Here is a 20,245-nt window from a genome sequence, read left to right on the forward strand (position 1 = left end):
CAGTCATCCTGCAAACATCACACAGGGATAAGAAATAATAACACTGAAAAATAATGATAACAGCTAAGACTCGCTGAATGCTTTATCATATATCAGGCCCTGTGCTGAATGCTTTTACTATTAAATCCTCCCAACAAGACTGTGTATGTGCTACTGTTATGAGAAGGTTATGGATAAGAACACTCAGGCTTGGTCAGGTACGGTGGCTCACACCTGTCATCCCAGCACTTTGGGAGGCCAAGGCAGGCAGATCATAAGGTCAAGAGATTGAGACCATCCTGGCCAACATGGTGAAACCCCATCTCTACTAAAAATACAAAAATTAGCCAGGCGTGGTGGTGTGCACCTGTAGTCCCAGCTACTTGGGAGGCTGAGGGAGGAGAATCACTTGAACCCGGGAGGCAGAGAGCTTGAATCCAGGAGGCAGAGACTGCAGTGAGCAGAGATCACACCACTGCACTCCAGCCTGGCGACAGAGCAAGACTCTGTCTTAAAAAAAAAAACACACACACACACACACGCAGGCTCAGGCAAATAAGTGACACTTCTGTGGTGACACAGCTTACACATGGCAGAGTCTGGATTGCAATCCAGGGCATTCTAGCTCCAAACCCACGTTCTTAACCACCTCATCAGATGCATCAGGAACTCAATATCTGGGTAACAAATTCTCAGAAATGAAACATATTTTAAAAGGTATCATCTGGCCAGACATGGTGATTCACGCCTGTAATCCCAGTACTTTGGGAGGCTGAGGCGAGTGGACTGCCTGAGTTTGAGAGTTCAAGACCAGCCTGGGCAACAGGGTGAAACCCCATCTCTACTAAGATTGCAAGAAATCAGCCAGGTGTGGTGGCACATGCCTGTGATCCCAGCTACTTGGGAGGCTGAGGTAGGAAAACTGCTTGAACCTGGGAGTGCAGTGGTGGGATCTCCAGTCTGGGCACCAGAGCAAGACTCTGTCACCAAAAAAATAAAATAAAAATAAAAGATATCATCTGATTAGCCATGGTGTTCTTCAAATGTATGCAAAAGTGTGAAATAATTTCAAGAACATCAATCATAAAGCAGTAAGAAAATCCTTAACAAAATGTGGCATAACAACAAAGTTTTAGCCTCCTAATACTTATTGGGCCTGTGTAAAATGACCTGGAATTCTTATGAGCTATTTGGAATTTAACCCCATGTAAAATATGATATAAAACCACAAGCAACACAGGGCCAAATGTATTTCTACATTAAGTACAGTTTAATGTAAAACTTGGCTTTTCTACTATAGGTGACTTGAGAGAGATGCATAGAGGCATCTCCTATTTTCCCTCAGTAATGTCTGGCCCTTCCCAGTGGCAACGGAATTGAGAAAGTGGGAGCATGTGGTTGGTGCTTCCTATTTAGAATTTTGATGTTCTCTTGAAATGACTTTATACTTACAATCACAGAGAGACAGGATTGAAATGAAAACAACAAATAGAGTTTAATCTTTAAATATAAGCATTGAAAATACCAGAACATTTTAAAATTTTGATTTTGCTTTTCTTTACTTTCTAATAAGTCAGAGGCTGAAAAATAAAAAGCGGGGGTGGGGCGGGCGCGGTGGGTCACGCCTGTAATCTCAGCACTTTGGGAGGCTGAGGCGGGCGGATCACAAGGTCGGGAGATTGAGACCACGGTGAAACCCCATCTCTACTAAAAATATAAAAAATTAGCTGCGCGTGGTGGTGGGCGCCTGCAGTCCCAGCTACTTGGGAGGCTGAGGCAGGAGAATGGGGTGAACCCAGGAGGCGGAGCTCACAGTGAGCCGAGATTGCGTCACCGCACTCCACCCTGGGCTACAGAGTGAAACTCTGTCTCAAAAAAAAAAGGGGGGGGTTGAGGGGCTGAGTCCTCTCTTCTAAAGACCTTAAAAGTAACACATGGTGTCTGTATTCAGAGCAATTTTCATTAGGGCTAATAACAGAGGCCTGGAAAGAACAAATGCAAGCACTCACAATTTTTCTTTTTCTCTTTTGAGAAATGCTTTTTATTTTCTTTGAAAATGCCAGGCACAAAATAACATGTTGTTTTTACATTGCAGAGCATTAAGTGAACATTTTCCTTTTAACACACAAAGAAATGTGCTCCTTAAAAATGGACTTGAGGGTGTAACAGGGAAGGCTTGTCACAGCCCCTTACTGGGAGGTGAGGCCCCACTTTTTAATGTTATGTATACCATTTATTTTAGGGATGCTCTATATTTATATTGTAGAATTTAAAAAAGGAACTTACATTGGTATGTACTATAACCTTTGACAGAGAAAGCCCACACACTTCATGCCCAAATTGAAACTATGTAGGCTAAGGATCTACGCTGCCTTGACAACCTATCAATGAGGCTAAGTGTTAGGATGCTCTAATATGAGGTTACTATATCTGTAATGAGGAAGCAAAGCACTGCAGCCTAATGTCCTTAGAGCACCCCATCTATAAAAATGTAACAAAGTTTAGCTCACCCATACAGAGGAAAAAGGACAAGTACAGAAATGACTAGAAACCAGAGTGAGGGGAAATGACCAGTTTTATAGCAAAGCTTACCTCTGGGACCTGGAGGAATCCGAAGACAACAAACAAGGCCAGGCCGTGATTTTCACAGGGTGCAAAGAGATTGTAAATTTGTGGATTAGGACAAAAATGAAATAGATTGAGAACATACATAATAATTTGAGGCAGCATCAATGACAAGCAGAATGGCAGCATCTATTTACATAAAAAGTCCACATCAGTGTGACTGACAGGAGCAGCTATGATTTAGTAATGGAGTTTTCATCTGTAGAATGACTAGAAATGAAACTCTCTTGAGCAATATAAAATTCTAGTTGATTTCTTATTGCAAATATCCTCTAATTTAATGCTTGTAGGAATTCTATCCATTTAAAAGCTTCTGAAAATTTCATATTAATCTGCGAAGTATAGGGTATGCATAGAAAGGAAATGTGAAAAGAATCAACATATAGGGCGCAGTGGCTCACGCCTGTAATCCCAGCACTTTGGGAGGCTGAGGCGAGTGGATCATGAGGTCAGGAGATCGAGACCATCCTGGCTAACACAGTGAAACCCCGTCTCTACTTAAAATACAAAAAAATTAGCTGGGCAAGGTGGCAGGTGCCTGTAGTCCCAGCTACTCGGGAGGCTGAGGCAGGAGAATGGCGTGAACCCGGGAGGCGGAGCTTGCAGTGAGCTGAGATCGCTGCACTGCACTCCAGCCTGGGTGACAAAGGAGACTCTGTCTCAAAAAAAAAAAAAAAAAAAAAAAAAGAATCTATATATAAGCCCTTGTTCCTCCTGTACTATGATACATCATAAAGCAGTGTGATTTATTTATTCTTTGAACTAGAGTGCTAACTTAGGACATTGCGAAATATTCTGAACTGACGCCACATTACCATAATATTGATTTAGGATCTTGAAAGATATTACTTCTGCCCATCTCAAATACACATATCTGTTTGCCCCTTCTCTCCCCAACTCTTCCTTGTCGTAATTTAACCCTATGGTTAAAAACTGTTGCCTATAGAGTTAAACTGAATAGCTTTTTCCCTTCCTAGGAATGAATGGACTTTACAGAAAAATATTAAATAAAACATCTAGGAAAATCAATGAAAATTCAGGGATCAGAACTGAATATACAATCCTAATAAACAATAATCAAATCAGTCTTTGCCTCTTGCATAAAGGAACACATATTTGTTTCCCTTAGAAATAGTCTATGTGGGCCAGGCACAGTGGCTCACGCCTGTAATCCCAGCACTTTGGGAGGCTGAGGTGGGCTGACCACCTGAGATCAGGAGTTTGAGACCAGCCTTGCCAACATGGTGAAACTCTGTCTCTATTAAAATACAAAACTTAGTTAGGCACGGTGGCACACACCTGTAATCCTAGCTACTTGAGTTTGAGTCAGATGGATCACTTGAACCCAGGAGGCGGAGGCTGCAGTGAGCTGAGATCACACCACTGCACTCCAGCCTGGGTGACAGAGCGAGACTGTCTCAAAAAAAAAAAAAAAAAAAAAAAAGTGTATATAAAATCAATTCCTAATTTTCAAATTTACTTATTCTGGCAACAAATTATTGCTTTACCAAGCATGAGACTTTGTAGTGCAGCCTGAAAGAAATATACTCTTAATATAAGAAAGGGCTTAAATAATAAAAATGTGCTAGTAATTCAGAATATTAACTACTTTCTGAACGATGATCATTTTAGTAAATATTTAAACAAAACGCTCTATGCAGGTTGGAAGCTCACCTGGAAGACCAGTGGGTCCTTTTCTCCCTGGAGGTCCAGGTAAACCCTTCTCTCCAGGTGGCCCAGGAAATCCATGTGGTCCCTGCGGCCCTGGGAATCCCATTGGTCCTTAAAAAAACCAAAACATAAAAATGAGGGCACTGGAATGAGACAAGATAAAAACAATGACAGTTTGATAGACTGAATTCAGAAATTCACTCCAACAAAATGCAGGGCATAGCTAGCCTGAGAGTCGAGATGAGCCTTGCTTTCCTCTGTGGGGCTTAGACGGGTTGCCTCTGAAGGAAACGCATGATCAACCAAAAGAACTAAGGAAATGGTTCCATGATCAAGACAAGACTCAATTACAATGAAAAGAAGTCCTATAACCCTGAACTTTCTGTGGAGACAAAGGACTGGAACTGAAGGGAAAATCAGGAAAGCGCTTTCAATATCCGAGAACAATGTGCCTCCCCAGCCGAGTTCAAACCACTCTCCTCCTCAAGTTTTAGGCACAACGTATGTGATGTTCCTTTACTTCTTCCATATCCATGGTGTCTTCCTCATTTTTTAGAGTTAAGACCAAGTCTCACTTTCTCAGGGAAGCCTTCCCTGGAATCCCAACTGAAGTTTAGTTGCTTTTTGATAAGCTCTTCATTCAGGACGCTTAACTGGATTTAAACTGACATATCCCTTAGTGTGCATGTCTGTCTTCCATGAAACTATGCTTTTTATAAAAGAAATGTTATTATTATTATTTGCTCCATTACCCAGGCTGGAGTGTAGTGGTACAATCATTGCTCACTGCAGCCTCCAACTCTTGGGTTCCAGTGATCCTCTCACCTCAGCCTCCCCAATAGCTGGGACTACAGGCACACACCACCATGCCCAGATAATTTTTTAATTTTTTTGTAGAGAGGGGGTTTCACTGTGTTGCCCAGGCTGGTCTTGAACTATACTGGCCTCCAGGGATCCTCACATCTTGGCCTCCCAAAGTGTTGGGATTACAGGTGTGAACCACTGAGTCAGGCGGAAACTCTGTCCTTATAAGATTAGAGACTCTACTTAAATTTGTTCACTACTATATTCCCGCAGGTGCCTAATATTTCTCACTGTGTAAGTCATAAAAAGTAAACTGAGGAAACTCACTCTATAGTAAAGCACTGTTTGGCCATTATATTCTCTGGACTGGGAGTCAAGAAGCATGATTAGTGGTTCCACCAATGTTTCTAACTCCCTGTGTATTCTTGTGATTACTCGTATTCATATGGTGTGTTATTTCCTCAGTCCTGAATTTTATGTCCAGGTAGAGATTTATTCCCTAGAGTAACTAAGGAGGAGGAGTGTTAGCCAGCCCCTTCCTCCTTTCTCTTGGTGACTAGAGTGTTAGCACATCAGTCCAATTCTGAAGTTCAATAATTGGAAGCCTACTTACCTGTATATTTGAGCCACATTCTCTAAAATTGATTTCATTGCTAATATAGATGAACAGGCTTGCTCCATGCTGTTGTACAGGCTGTGCACTGCACAATTCCACAGATGCCATTTGCACTATAGTCATGGCAGCCTCACAGTGATTTTTATCTGTGATCTAATCTTTTGCCTTATTTCACACTTGGTTCAGAACTCAGGCAAGGGGCTAGTTATTGGGCTCCTTTTGCAAATTTCAACTGCTGTTTTTCTGATATCCAGCTTCCTTATTTATGAAACGGGGGAGTTCAAATGGATACTCATTAGTCATGTTTTGTCAACAAAAAGCTTCTTTGAACCTAAAAATCATCTGAAATTCTGGCGACCAAAAACGGATCTCCCCAAATATTAGCAGTTGGATAAAAAATAATTAAAATAAATATTTTAACCTCAAAGAGTGGGGAAATTCAGTGATTGGGGATCTTTGCATGAATATAAAAAAGCAAAGTCAGCAGTCTAAAACTAAGCTGTCCAATACAGAAGCTATTAGCCACACACGGCTAGTTAGCACTTGAAATGTGGCCAGTCCGACCTGAGCTGTGCTGTTAGCGTGGAACATACATGGGATTTCAAAGGCAGGAAGAAGGAGTGGCTTATTTGCAAAAGGAACTAGGTTTGCACAATCAGCTCAATTATTTCATTGATAAATGTATATGAATTATATGTTAAAATAATATTTAAATATATTATGTTAAATCACATAAAGTATGAAAGTTCATTTGTTTTTACTTGTTGAAATGTGACTACTATATTTTTAAATTGCACATGTGGCTTGCATCACATTTCTACTGTTCAGTTCTGGCCTGGAAGATTACCAAGAGTATTATTAGGGCCTAAAGATGAACTTGTGTTTCTTCCTTTCACTTGTTCAACTTTGACTCAAACTTCAGGACTCTTTGGGGAAATAAGGACATTTTGGAAAGGAGTCACTTTGTTTGCATAGGAAACAGAAATGATGGCACAGTACCCCAGACCCTCAGGGGTAAGATAACCAAGGTGTTCACATACTACTTCACGGAACAACATTCATACCTTTCTGGCCATCTTTTCCATCACATCCTGGAAAGCCTTTGTATCCTGGAGGGCCTGGTGGGCCGGGGAGACCTGGTGGCCCTGGTAGACCACAGTCACCTGGCTCCCCTCTCAGGAGGTCAACACTCCCAGGGAGGCCTGGAGGCCCAGGTGCTCCTGACCACAGAGAAGAGACAAAAAATATTCTTTTAGTCAAAGACAAATGTGTACACTGGCTGCTTGACAGCTTCTGAAGAAAAACAATTTAATGATTTGCAAGCAAGGAATAAAGAGAATTAGAAGAATAAGGAAGTCAATGATAACAGAAATGAAATAGAATGGATCGTAATACCAAGTTGAGAAATGGTGTAGATAATGGGTTGGTAGCTGTTAGACAAAATGAACCCAAGCAAAACCTTCCTTCCCTTCAAAGTCATTCCTGTTGAAAATATCATTTTGGGTTTTTGTTTGCATTGCCATCTTACTGCTTTAATAAGATGGATAGGTGGATGGATGGATGGATGGATGGATGGATGGATGGATGGATGGATGGATGGATGGATAGATGGATGGATGGATGGATGGATGGATGGATAGATGAATAGAGTACCAGACAGACAGATGAATGGATAGATAGATGGATTGGTAAATGAATGGATGGATGGACAGACAGACAGGCATTTGAGGAAAAATGTCTGGTGGGAAAGGAATGTTCACTCGATTAAATTTATAATCCTAATGGAAAACAACTTTCCACAAATAGGAATAAACTGACCCCAATTATATTCCTACTTAGCTTCTGTACTTCTTAGCACACTTTTGAGAGCTTTATTATTTTCAGTGTACAATCTCTAATATCCTAAAGATTCAAAGATGATGGGCATGTGTCTTTAAGGAAGAGTTCTAAGAGCTTGTATGAATGCAATTGCCTGCATTTAGCAAGATAACACATGGAGCCACACTCCTCCCAATTCCTAACCCAGCTCTAGCCTAAACCTACTTGGTCAGCTTAGTAATGACTTCCAACATCTTTCCTTACCAAAGTTTGTCCCTGTGAAGTGATGAAAGAAACGACACGTACTGTCAGCAGCACACGAAGAGACTGTTTCTTGTGCGCAACAGGCCTGCATCCTGTCACTCTGGGCTAGTGCCAGTGGTTTATGTGACAGTTGCTAGAGACCAACAAGGAGGGTGCGATTCCCACTTGCCACCCACTTCTGAAGACTTTTGGTCAGCATCAAGCTGGTGATAGAAACGCTTGCTTGTCAGTTTCTACCCTGAATAGGCGAGGGCCTAACACAGCTGAAATAGAAGAGTGACAGAGCCAAGTCCTGGTCCTGGATATGGTCCTGAGAGCCCACCACTACCCACAGTCCCACCCTAACTGTGTCTCACTTATCCACCTGCCAAGCTGATCGGGGGCTGCTTCAGTGCTTCTATTCTGCCACTCTCTGGTCCTGCATTCCTCCAGAGCTGGCAGCATCTAACAAAGGGAGCACTGCCATCCTTTGTCATGATTCTCTCATACCTCTTGGGCCATCGGGACCAGGAGGTCCCTGATCTCCAGATGGACCCGGGTCAGGAATGTCCTTAGGCGCTCTTCCTGTGGCACCCGCAGGACCAGGTGGTCCTGATCTCCCTAAGAAGAGACATGATCACACATTAGCCTCATTGCATTTGGAAGGTTTTGGTTTAGTTATTGAAAGAAGGGCAAAGCATGCTGTAGCTTACCTGGGGGACCTGGGAGACCTTTTTCTCCACAAGGACCTGGAGGAGAGATTCCTGGGCTCCCAGGATCTCCTCTCTCTCCTTTTAGCCCAGGCATTCCCACTGGACCAGGTGGCCCCACATCATGCAAACCTTAATGGGGAAAACAGAATTAATACTATATCTTCTCTTTGGTTGTCCCTGTTACAGTGCCTGGAAAGGAATCACTTCCCAATAGTGGCAGAGAAGTGGCTGGTTCTGCAGACACCAACCACTGGTTGCAATGGTGATCCAAATGTCTGCACCATTTCTCTCTTAGGACCCATCACACTGGCCAGCCATAAGTTTTATTTCTTTTATAGTTATTTTCCAGCTTTTAAAAAACAACAATTTGGAGGCAATACCAACACTCCGACCTCTACAATGGACAGAGTAAAAACAAATGAGATACAATAAGTAATCATACATAAGTTCCTTTGAAATTTGAGGGGGAGACTGGCATAATTAGAACTATTGTGGAATTTCACACTGGGAAGGAAGGACATCAGTGTTTTCTTGGAAGGAACACACATTTAAGCTGACTATTTGGAGGAGCTATTAAATGAAACTTAGTGACTATATTACTGGATCTTCCAAACTATAAAGATTTCACCTCTTTCCAACAATAAATTCAAACCTAGCAGCACAATTCCTGTTCCTCAGGGTCACTCAAATTTGCAGGTTAGGTTTCAGCTACCTTATCTGATCATAGGCGGTTTTTCTGAGAAAGTAACACAAATATTGATTATATTAAACAGAACAAGATAAAATACACTTGTCAAAGATTAACCTATTTATGGTATGAAAATAATAGCAAATTGTGGAGGTAATTTGTTTTAGCAGTGGCCATAAAACGATGCTATTAGTACTATTTTGACCCATGTGGTCAAACATAGCATTACTATACTTAAAACAATACAAAAATCCTAAAATCCCCAACTATTTACTTGTTAGGATAATATTTTGAAATGTGGCTCCATTAAAGCAATTGTTCAGAGCACTTTTAGTAGACAGAAAATTCCAAGCAATACCAACAAAAACACTGTTAACCAACCATTCCTTCTTAAATAGGGTTTTCTCAAATGTCCTTTTCATATGTCATTTTCAGCACTAAAAATAGCTCCAATAGCGTGTCTCTAACCTAAGCCAGTTTTTTTAGTATTGCCTCCAAATCTCATGAAGTACAGAAATACCAGGGGAGGGTACCACTTTCTCTCATGAACCATTGACTGAAGCTCAGTCTGTTACGAATGATTAGGTGCTTACCTGAAGCACCTTTGGTTCCTTTCTGACCCTTCAATCCATGTAAGCCGTTCAGGCCAGGTGATCCGGAGGGACCTGAAACACACCACAGGCCTGTGACCGGAAGGAAAGACCAGCCACCGGTCCTCGCTCCAGCTACAACCGCAGGCACTTCCCAGCAGAGGGCGCGCTGCTGGGGCCAGCAGACAGCTCTGAGCGTCCGTACTTCGTCATCATGGTGGAAACCCAGGCCCAGTACTATTTAACACATTCGTACGATAAAGATGTTCTGCCAAGACAGCTTAACACAAACATTTCTTTGGTTTTAAAGTACTGCTGTTGGTTTCTGATCCTATCATGACCAGATACGGCCTAGAATGACTGAATCTTGGCATAGAAAGTGACCTTTGATTTTATGACAGTAAAATCACCCTAGATGAGGAAAGAGATGGGAAGGGGGCAAATCCAGGCCTCACACCTGCTTGGGGTCACTGCACCCTCCCAGGGGCTGCAGGCTCTAGTTTCTTCAGGATCTACTCATGGAGATGCAGTCAGATGAGAGGATGCGTGGCGCCTGTGGCGTGATGGCAAATGCTGGCCCTGCGATGCTCAGGCCTGCATGGCGAGTGTGGCTCCAGCTACTGCTTTGCAGTCACTTCTTTCACAACCATTCTGATGCCTTTCTGCAGAACCTAAGTTTATATTGTGATGATCACTGAAAACTCCCGTCTCTGTAAATAGACATTACCCCGCTGATGCCTGTTCCTTCTCTCAGAACCTTCTGTTTAGTTCTCCAAAGAGCCATCCACCAGCCTGGCTTGACTGAAGTTGTCACTAAACACTTCCAGCGGAAAATTTTTCTTAAGGTTTTTCATCAAGGTTTGTTGAGTTGTGTTGAAGTTGTCTGAATGAGAGCCTTTTCAAATGACACTTCCTGATGGCCCTTAGTAAAGTTGGAGGAGGAGAGGGAGGGAAGAAAGCAGATAAGGAAAATTTATCGAGCATCTCCTGGGCACTGAGCCATCTGCTGGGTGCCTTCTCACAAATCCTGTCCCACTGATGACTATAAGCGCTGCAGCTTCTCCCCAGCCTCTGGCCAAGGCTGGAAAACTTCCTATCTCATCAGTAGATCTTCCACCCAGTAGCTGTTCTTTCTTATCCAAGACAAGGGCCTCTCAGTGCACAGCCAGCCTGTTTACTTAGTTTAGGGTCACATCTCTCAAATTTGGGATAAAAATACCATCAGCTTATAAGGTTGGACACAGAAAGTGCCCCTCACCTACCCCCATGATATAGGACCCCCTTGATTGTTGATGTCCACCCCACACTGTGCAACAATCATGTCTTTGGGTGACTATATCCCCTGCTCAAGGGTAAATCAGAGTTCAAGACTAGGTCCTATGGATGTGTTCAATAAATGTTTGTTGAGTGAGTGAATGAGAAAATATGGAACAAGGTGGATGAGGGAGAAAGCTACAAAAAGGAGTAGGGTAGAATTTTTATTTGTATGCCATATCTTTCTTTAATAGATTTATAGGACAAATATAATTTACAGAAGTTAGAGGTATCAGTTTGCATATAAATAATTCAAGTGCTAATTATTATCTATTCATTTTAAGCAAGTCCTCTATAGATTCTTATTAGAAGGTGGTACAGTTAGTTGCTTCCATTCTATTTATCATCAGTACTTGAAACAGATAGTTGTTATTCTTTTAATATCTAAGCTTTAGATTGGTTTAAATGAGCCACATTCTCTTGAAAAAAAAAAGGGAATGCATCTTTATTTTCCCTAAATCTCTTATTCCTAACCACTTTGTACAGTTGTGGCTTAGTTTATTCTCCAATCCTCTTTCCTATTTTATGAGCCAATGTTTCAAGTTTGCACCAAAAGAACACACAGACCTTCTTTATCTGCCAAATATGGATATTTATTGCAGTCTATCTGAAATGATAATAAATTTTCAGGGGGACCACTTCACTATTTCCACATGTTTTGATCTCCAGCTTTAGTCACCAAGATTGATGGCTTGGGGACTTGGCTGGGGTGGAATGTCTCTGCTCCTGCCAGCTCCCCATTGTCACATCAACACATCCAGATCCTAGATTGTCACAGCCCCAGCCTCTCGCCATTGTTGAACTGGCTGACCCTTATCTGACCCAATGTTATCGTTCTAAATTGAACGCAGCTACATCTGAGTAGGGTTGTAAGGGTAATTTTTCCTTCTTACTGAAAGCTTTTTATCAATCCCATCTCTAAATCAGAAAGTTGTTCATGCATAAAATATATACAGTGCAGATGAGAGGCAATTAGGCCAACAAAGCACATTTCTGGGTAATGAGGAATTTTTATTCACCTCTCTGGTCGTCCTCCTGCTAAACAACCATCATTTCATTATTTCAATCTTTAAGGCTGCAGTGCACTGTACTTTCAGGCCAGGTGCTCTTTCTCCGGTCAGTGAATCTAACCTCCAGTCCAGCTGGAATTGTGGCTCCCCTCTTTGTTAGCCAGTGAACTCTTTACGACTGGATTCCCATTCTCAGGCTGTATTGTGCCTGAAATACAGGCTGTATAAAGCCTGAAAACATTACTCTACACACCCAAGAGCCTTAATATGGGTTCATACTTTTAATAGAGAGGGTGATCAATGTGTCCCTGTTTGCCTGGGACTTTTTCCTGGTTTTAGCACTGAAATTTCTACATCCTGAAATACCCACTCAGGCCCAGGCAAAACAGGACAGCTGCTCACCCTAACTTTAAAGCTGATGGGAAGAGAGATCTTTGTGACTGTAAGTAATGGTTGAAAAACCTGGAAGATTCTTATCAACAAAGATTCTGAAATAAGATTTAAATATTTTTTATATCAGCAAATATGTGAGTACCTAATAAGGGTATAAGACATGTTTCCCTAATGCACAGAGAGTCTGCCCCAAATGTACCTCCTGGCAGGTGCTGTCAAGACAATGCGGGCAAGTCTGTCCCTGATGTGATGGAACAAACGTGCAATTACAGTGTGGTAAGTGCTGTGGGGGAAGGGCAGGAGGGAAGTAATCTAGTAAAAAAAGCAGGGGGGAATATTTGCATGATGTTCATAGCTCTAAGGGACATGGCATTTCTTTTCTGAGGAAAGCCATTTCCAGATTCTTTTTTCTTATGAAACATTTTACTTGCTACCAGCCAAGATATGAAATCCACATTCTTTCCAGTTCTTGTCATGCTACAGATAATATTCTTTAGGTTTTCATTATTTCAATCTTATATTACTTCCCAACTAGGAATTGGGTGTCTTCCTTTTAAAGGGCATATGTACTTAAAATTTTAAGTCTAGGAATCAAGCCATTTTATTATTATTATTACACTTTAAGTTCTGGGATACATGCGCAGAATATGCACGTTTTTTACATAGGTATACATGTGCCATGGTGGTTTGCTGCACCCATCAACCCATCATCTACATTAGGTATTTCTCCTAATGCTGTCCCTCCCCTAGCCTCTCACCCACTGACAGGCCCCAGTGTGTGATGTTCCTCTCCCTGTGTCCAGTGTTCTCACTGTTTAGGTCCCACTTATGAGTAAGAACATGTGGTGTTTGGTTTTCTGTTCCTGTGTTAATTTGCTGAGAATGATGGTTTCCAGCTTCATCCATGTCCCTGAAAAGGACATGAACTCATTCTTTTTTTTAATGGCTGAATAGTATTCCATGGTGCATATGTGCCACATTTTCTTTATTCAGTCTATCATTGATGGGCATTTGGGTTGGTTCCAAGCCTTTGCTACTGTGAATAGTGCTGCAATAAACATACATTTTCATAGGTCTTTATAGCAGAATGATTCATAATCCTTTGGGTATGTACCCAGTAATGGGATGGCTGGGTCAAATGGTATTTCTGGTTCTAGATCCTTGAGGAATCGCCACACTGTCTTCCACAATGGTTGCACTAATTTACACTCCCACAAACAGTGTAAAAGCATTCCTATTTCTCCACATCCTCTCCAGCATCTGTTGTTTCCTGACTTTTTAATGATTGCCATTCTAACTGACGTGAGATGGTATCTCATTGTGGTTTTGATTTGCATTTCTCTAATGACCACTGATGATGAGCTTTTTTTTCATATGTTTTTTGGCCGCATAAATGTCGTGTTTTTGTTTTTGTTTTTGTTTTTTTGAGAAGTGTTCATATCCTGTTCATATCCTTCACCCACTTTTTGATGGGGGTTCTTTCTTGTAAGTTTGAATTCCTTGTAGATTGACAGATGGATAGATTGCAAAAATTTTCTCCCATTCTGTAAGTTGCCTGTTCACTCTGATGATAGTTTCTTTTGCTGTGCAGAAGCTCTTCAGTTTAATTAGATCCCCTCTGTCTATTTTGACTTCTGTTGCCACTGCTTTTGGTGGTTTAGCCATGAAGTCTTTGCTCATGCCTATGTTCTGAATGGTACTGTCTAGGTTTTCTTCTAGGGTTTTTATAGTTTAAGGACTTATGTTTAAGTCTTTAATCCATCTTGAGTTAATTTTTGTATAAGGTGTAAGCAGGGGGTCCAGTTTTTGTATAAGGTGTAAGGAAGGGGTCCAGTTTTTGTATAAGGTGTAAGGAAGGGGTCCAGTTTCAGTTTTCTTCATATGGCTAGCCAGTTTTCCCAACACCATTTATTAAATAGGGAATCCTTTCCCCATTGCTTGTTTTTGTCAGGTTTGTGGAAGATCAGATGGTTGTAGATGTGTAGAGTTATTTCTGAGGCCTCTGTTTTGTTCCATTGGTTCCATATCTGTTTTGGTACTGGTACCATGCTGTTTAGATTACTGTAGCCTTGTAGTATAGTTTCAAGTCAGGTAGCCTGATGCCTCCAGCTTTGTTCTTTTTGTTTAGGATTGTCTTGGCTATACAGGCTCTTTTTTGGTTCCATATGAAATTTAAAGTAGTTTTTTGTAATTCTGTGAAGAAAGTCAATGGTGGCTGGAATCAAGCCATTTTTAGCATATGTTTAAGTTAAAGTTTAAATCTGATTGAACACAAGCAGGACGCAAAATCCATATGGCCTGTTCTAGCAGAGCAAACAACTTTGAGTTCAGCAGCTGGTTTGTTCAAACAAGATAATCAGTCCCCTTGACTTAGTTAGAACATACTTCAAATATTTAGTTTCTCAGTTCAAAGTGTTTCTGCTGGAGTGTGGTTCATTTTTATATCAACATGACAAGCTGCAACAATGAATTTATATTGTAGATGTTTTAACTTTTAGGAATACATTTCACTGTTTTGTTTTGTGTTATCATTTTTAAAGACCGGTTGTTCTCTGAGCTGTCTGAAGTGAAACAGCGTCACTATATGGGGATGGAGCACTACTGCAACATCTGTCTGTAGGTGGTATGACCATATGAAGTAATATGTTCATTTCCTCACCTTCTCTTTTTAACACACTATTTCATAGCACGGAATTATGATGTGATTGGAGATTAATTTTGGGGTGATTTTGTTATGGATCAAATTTACTAGCTATTTGTTTTGTTTTTTTGAAACAGAGTCTTGCTCTGTCACCCAGGCTGGAGTTCAGTGATGCAATCTCAGTTCACTGCAACCTCCGCCTCCTGGGTTCTAGCGATTCTCCTGCCTCAGCTTCCCGAGTAGCTGGGACTACAGGCACCTGTCACCACACCCACCTAATTTTTGTATTTTTTTAGTAGAGACGGGGTTTCGCTATATGTTGGCCAGGCTGGTCTTGAACTCCTGACCTCAGCTGATCCACCCACCTCAGCCTCCCACAGTGCTGTGATTACGGGCATTAGCCACCATGCCGGCCAGCTGTTAGTTTCGTAATTGCATGCCATACTGAAGTTGTGTGATAAATTCAAACAAATTCAAGGGCAAGAAGGATCAACAACACTGACATGAGCCCTGTCATTTTGACCAAATTGGGTGTATGTTGTTAAGCCACCAAGACACTTAAAAATCCTTGCTATGTTACTAAACTGGGAGGGTAGGAAGAAGTGGAAATGCAGTGGGTGGGAGTGGTTAATAATGACAAATGTTTTCTTTTCGTTCTTTACCAACTGTCTTCCAGACACAAAAAAGTGTCAAAGAATATGCCATGAAGGCTGTAGAGATGGTCAGAGACAGGAAGTGGCCACAATCACCAGAGAAACTTTCAAAATAACAGAATGATCATTTTGCCTGAAATCCTAAATTTATCATGAATTGCTATAATTCACATTACTAAAAGTGTCAATGAAGATGGAGAATAGTACAAAGATATCTTGTGAAGGGAACTTTTCCTATCAAGTTATGTGATTGCATGAAAATACATGAGTATACCAACTCTTCAACATAAATGGCTCCTGTCTCCACAGAATCACACCAGGTAATACCTACCACACTACAACTTCTGGAAAATTACAATTATTTCAAAGCTATCCAATGAGTGAAGAGGGCAAAGTGTCGGAAAATCATATTTGAATTTTCAAAACAATAAAAGGATTAATCCCGGAAGAAGGGGTTTCCAACTCAGTACCTTCTGAAAGAAGGTACTTTTTATTTTACCAGGATTTCGTATATGTATGAGTCAATGAGCAAAGACAGGTGGAAGGAGAAGGGAAGGAAGAAGAAATAGAGGAAACCTGGTTAAAAGACTCTACCAAGTAAGCTGGAACCATCAGCTGTTGGTTCAGATAAGGACTGCAACCTCATGGCTACCAGCTCAGATATTCATTCTCCTGTTTGTCCATCTATTCATACCACCAACCAATATATTTACTGGGTAGTGACTGGGTCCCAAGGATATATGAAAGGTCCTTGGTTTTTAAAAAATCACACTCTATTTGATGAGAAAAACCTCCAAACAAATGTGATACAACGTAAGTGTTATGCTAAAGATATGCCCAAAAATACCCATAGAAAAAGTACTTTTTCTTTTCTTTCTTTCTTTTTTTTTTTTTTTTTTTTTTTTTGAGATGGAGTCTTACTCTGTTGCCTAGGCTGGAGTGCAATGGCACAATATTGGCTCACTGCAACCTCCACCTCCCGGGTTCAAGCAATTCTCCTGCCTCAGCCTCTCAAATAGATGGGATGACAGGCATGCACTACCACACAGCTAATTTTTATATTTTTAGTAGAGATGGGGTTTCACCATGTTGGCCAGGCTGGTCTCAAACTACTGACCTCAAGTGATCCGCCCACCTCAGCCTCCCAAAATGCTGGGATTACAGGCATAAGCCACCACTCCCGGCCAAAAACTACTTTTTCTAAAGCGGAGGAAATGGACTGAAGAGGGATTGATACCATGGATGAATGTGAGGGCATAAAGATTTGTTAAAGACAAGTATTTTATAGTATGTTGTATTGTATTATATTATTATATTATAACCAGATTTTTCTAACCAGTCCACTATTGCCTTTACAGACCAAGAAATTCAACCCAGAAAAAATTATCCTTGATCAAACAAAGATGGTGAACACTAATTACTCTATCTCTGTAGCACCTTATTATTTTCTCTTCCACTTATCATGATCAGTAAACATATATTCATTTCCACATGTATTATTTATGTCTTTCTCTCCTGCCATACTGTCAGCTCCATGAGGGCAGGAAGCAGGTCTATTTTCTTCAAAACTGTACACCCAGCATTTAGCACAGAATCTAGGACATAGTAGGAGCTTAACCATAGGTGAAGAGAATACATAAATAATGGGCCTAAACATCATAAAAATCATTTGGCTAAATGCCTTCAGAAATAAGATGGCAGCAGCCAGGCACTCACATCCTAGCATTTTGAGAGGCCGAGACGGGTGGATCATTTGAGGTCAGGAGGTTGAGACCAGCCTGGCCAAGCTGGTGAAGCCCCGTCTCCACTAAAAAATACAAAAATTAGCTGGGCATGGTGGTGTGCACCTGTAATCCTAGCTGCTTGGAAGGCTGAGGCAGGAGAATCGCTTGAACCTGGGAAATGGAGGTTGCAGTGAGCTGAGATTGCGCCACCGCACTCCAGCCTGGGCGACAGAGCAAGACACCATCGAACGAATGAATGAACGAAAGAAAGAGAGAGAGAGAGAGAGAGGAAAAGAAAAGAAAAAAGAAAAGAAAAGAAAAGGGTAGCACTACCATCTCCCTGGTAGAAGGCAGGTCAGCTGGCTGGATGGGCACTACAGCCCTGGCTAAGGAAGAGCAGGAAGATGCTAACAGCACCTACGGAAAAGAATGGTATGACCAAGAGCATGGTCACTCACTGGTACAGGAAAAAACACCATGAATTTGCCCTCATTGGGCTGCATTTTTCTGGTGGGATGGGCTTCCTTTTGACTTACCTTTTATTCCTGGAGGACCTGGTATCCCTGGATCCCCCTGGAGGCCTCTTGGCCCAGGGTCTCCCATTTCTCCTGGCTGTCCCCTCAGCCCAGGCATCCCCTGATCACCTGAGGATGACAGGGAAGTTTTGCAGATGCCCAGATAATAAATGAGTTACATTCACTGCGAAAGTCATCTATGTTCTTAATAAATGGCTAACAGAGAATATTGTCTCTTACTTTTTCTTCCTATATATCTGAACTCTAGGGAGAAAAATACATTTAAATTCAGAAGGAGAAAATACACTTCCAAATGGATGAAGTTGCCAATTATAGTTTTAAACTTTCTTTTTTCTGAATTGTCAGGAAAAGTATCCATTAAAATACTGTGCTGTAAGTGTGGCATCTGCCTTAGGTCGAGAGCGGGGGAAAAAAAAAAGAATCCTGAATGACAGGGGAAATGCAAAGGGCTGGAAAGGAGCTGCTATCTGGACCAGGCACAGTGGCTCATGCCTGTAATCCCGGCACCTTGGGAGGCTGAGACAGCCTCCCTGAGGCCAGGAGTTCGAGGCTACAGTGAGCTGTGATTAGGCCACCATACTCCAGCCTTGTTAATAGAGTGAGGCCCTCTCTCTCTAAAAAAACAAAAACTAAAGAGAAAGGAGTTGCTATCTGTCCAACCATTCCTTTGTGTCTGGTGCCACGCTAGGCACTTTACAGGTGCTATCTTAATCTACTCCAAGTCACTCGGTGAAACCCGCTAGCTTATACGTGAAGCATAGGTGAGCTTAAGTGACCTATCCGAAGTCACAGGTCTGGGTAACGGCAGAGCCATATCTGAATTTAGGTCTAATTAAAGACTGGTTGTTTCTGAAACACTCGGAGACACAAGAGTGCTCAGGAAGTCTCCAGATTCCCTTTCAAGGTACCTGGGCACCCTGGTGGTCCAGAGGAACCAGGTGGTCCTGGCCGTCCAGGTGATCCTCTGGGCCCTTGAACGCCAGGCAAGCCCTGCTCTCCGGATGCTCCAAAATGGCCTAAAGAAGGAAAGATCAAACATCCGAGTTGCTGTTTGAGACAGTGAATCTGTAAAATCACCAACTTCAGCCCACCCTATTCTTTCCTATCCTTACTTTTTTATTTTTAAATAGTTTCTATTGGAAAGGAAAATAACATTAATGAGATATTGATAACAAAATGCCCACAATCCCACCAGCTTAACACAAGTCTCCATATGTGCATACACGTACAGATGATAGCCACAATTTTATATTCTGATTTTTAAAACTAGTGTTGTAGCATAAGTAATTTTCCAAGTTTATATTGGTTTTCCTAATCATCATTTTTAAGTAAAAGGTCAATAGCTTTTTAAGTCAATCTTAATTAAACTAACTAATTCAATTTTCTTTTACTATTGGCCATTTAAGTTATCTCTAACTCTGCTGTTATCCATAATGCTCTTTATATGTCTCTCATCAATTTTTTTTTTCTCCTATTAAATTATTTCCTTAGGAAAAATTCCTAGGAGTAGAATTTCTGGATAAATAGCATGATATTTTGGTATTTTCAAATGCATTTTAAATGCTGAAGTATTTTAAAGTGCATCACACCATAGTGTAATTCCATCCCTAAATACTTCAGGAGGTAAAATGTCTGAAAAATAGGAACGTTTTTCTCCATTGCCAAAATAACATTTTCACAGCCAAGAAAATTAATAGCAATTCTTAATACCATCAAATACTCATCCCCATACTTGAATCCCCCCAATTCTCCCCTTAATGTCCTTCACAGTTGGTTTGTCCACACCATGTTTCATCCCAGAATCACCCGTAACATCTAATGAATAGGTCTTTTCCATTTTTAACAATTTAAAACGGTCCTTTTCTCATGACAGTGACTTGCCGCAGGGCACAATTCAGTTCTTCTCTAGTTTTCTACAACAGACCATTCAGCCTTTGGTTCTTGATACAGGTTGCCAGTACTTTAGAGTAAGTACTGCACTGACTCATACCACCATGTGGAACCCACCCACAGCTCCAAGAGCATGCCATGTTCTTACTGAGGACATTTTAGTTTGCTGACTTCTTCTCTTGCTAATTTATTAAGGATAAAATGATATTTCAGACACTTGAAATTACATTTCTTTGATTACTAAAGAGGATGACTATTTCCCCATGGGTTTATTTACAATGTATGAGTTTAATGCATGTTTATGGGATAAACCAAGAGTGTGTGCTGAAAATCACTG

General features: G+C 41.2%; 1 protein-coding gene across 1 annotated transcript in view; it reads right to left on the minus strand.

Moving 5' to 3' along the window:
* The window catches only part of COL4A4 (collagen type IV alpha 4 chain), a 160,015-nt gene that overhangs the window by 20,032 nt on the left and 119,738 nt on the right, over window positions 1–20,245 (minus strand). The window contains exons 36-43 of the mRNA XM_031651712.1: window positions 18,927–19,034; window positions 18,019–18,126; window positions 9,751–9,822; window positions 8,470–8,598; window positions 8,267–8,377; window positions 6,760–6,915; window positions 4,279–4,386; window positions 2,572–2,580 (exon numbers count right to left, since the gene is read on the minus strand). Of these exons, the coding sequence (XP_031507572.1) occupies window positions 2,572–2,580; window positions 4,279–4,386; window positions 6,760–6,915; window positions 8,267–8,377; window positions 8,470–8,598; window positions 9,751–9,822; window positions 18,019–18,126; window positions 18,927–19,034 (801 nt within the window). The remainder of the gene's footprint in view (window positions 1–2,571; window positions 2,581–4,278; window positions 4,387–6,759; window positions 6,916–8,266; window positions 8,378–8,469; window positions 8,599–9,750; window positions 9,823–18,018; window positions 18,127–18,926; window positions 19,035–20,245) is intronic.

This window comes from Papio anubis, chromosome 10 (assembly GCF_008728515.1).
Source record: "Papio anubis isolate 15944 chromosome 10, Panubis1.0, whole genome shotgun sequence".
NCBI classification, from domain to species: domain Eukaryota; kingdom Metazoa; phylum Chordata; class Mammalia; order Primates; family Cercopithecidae; genus Papio; species Papio anubis.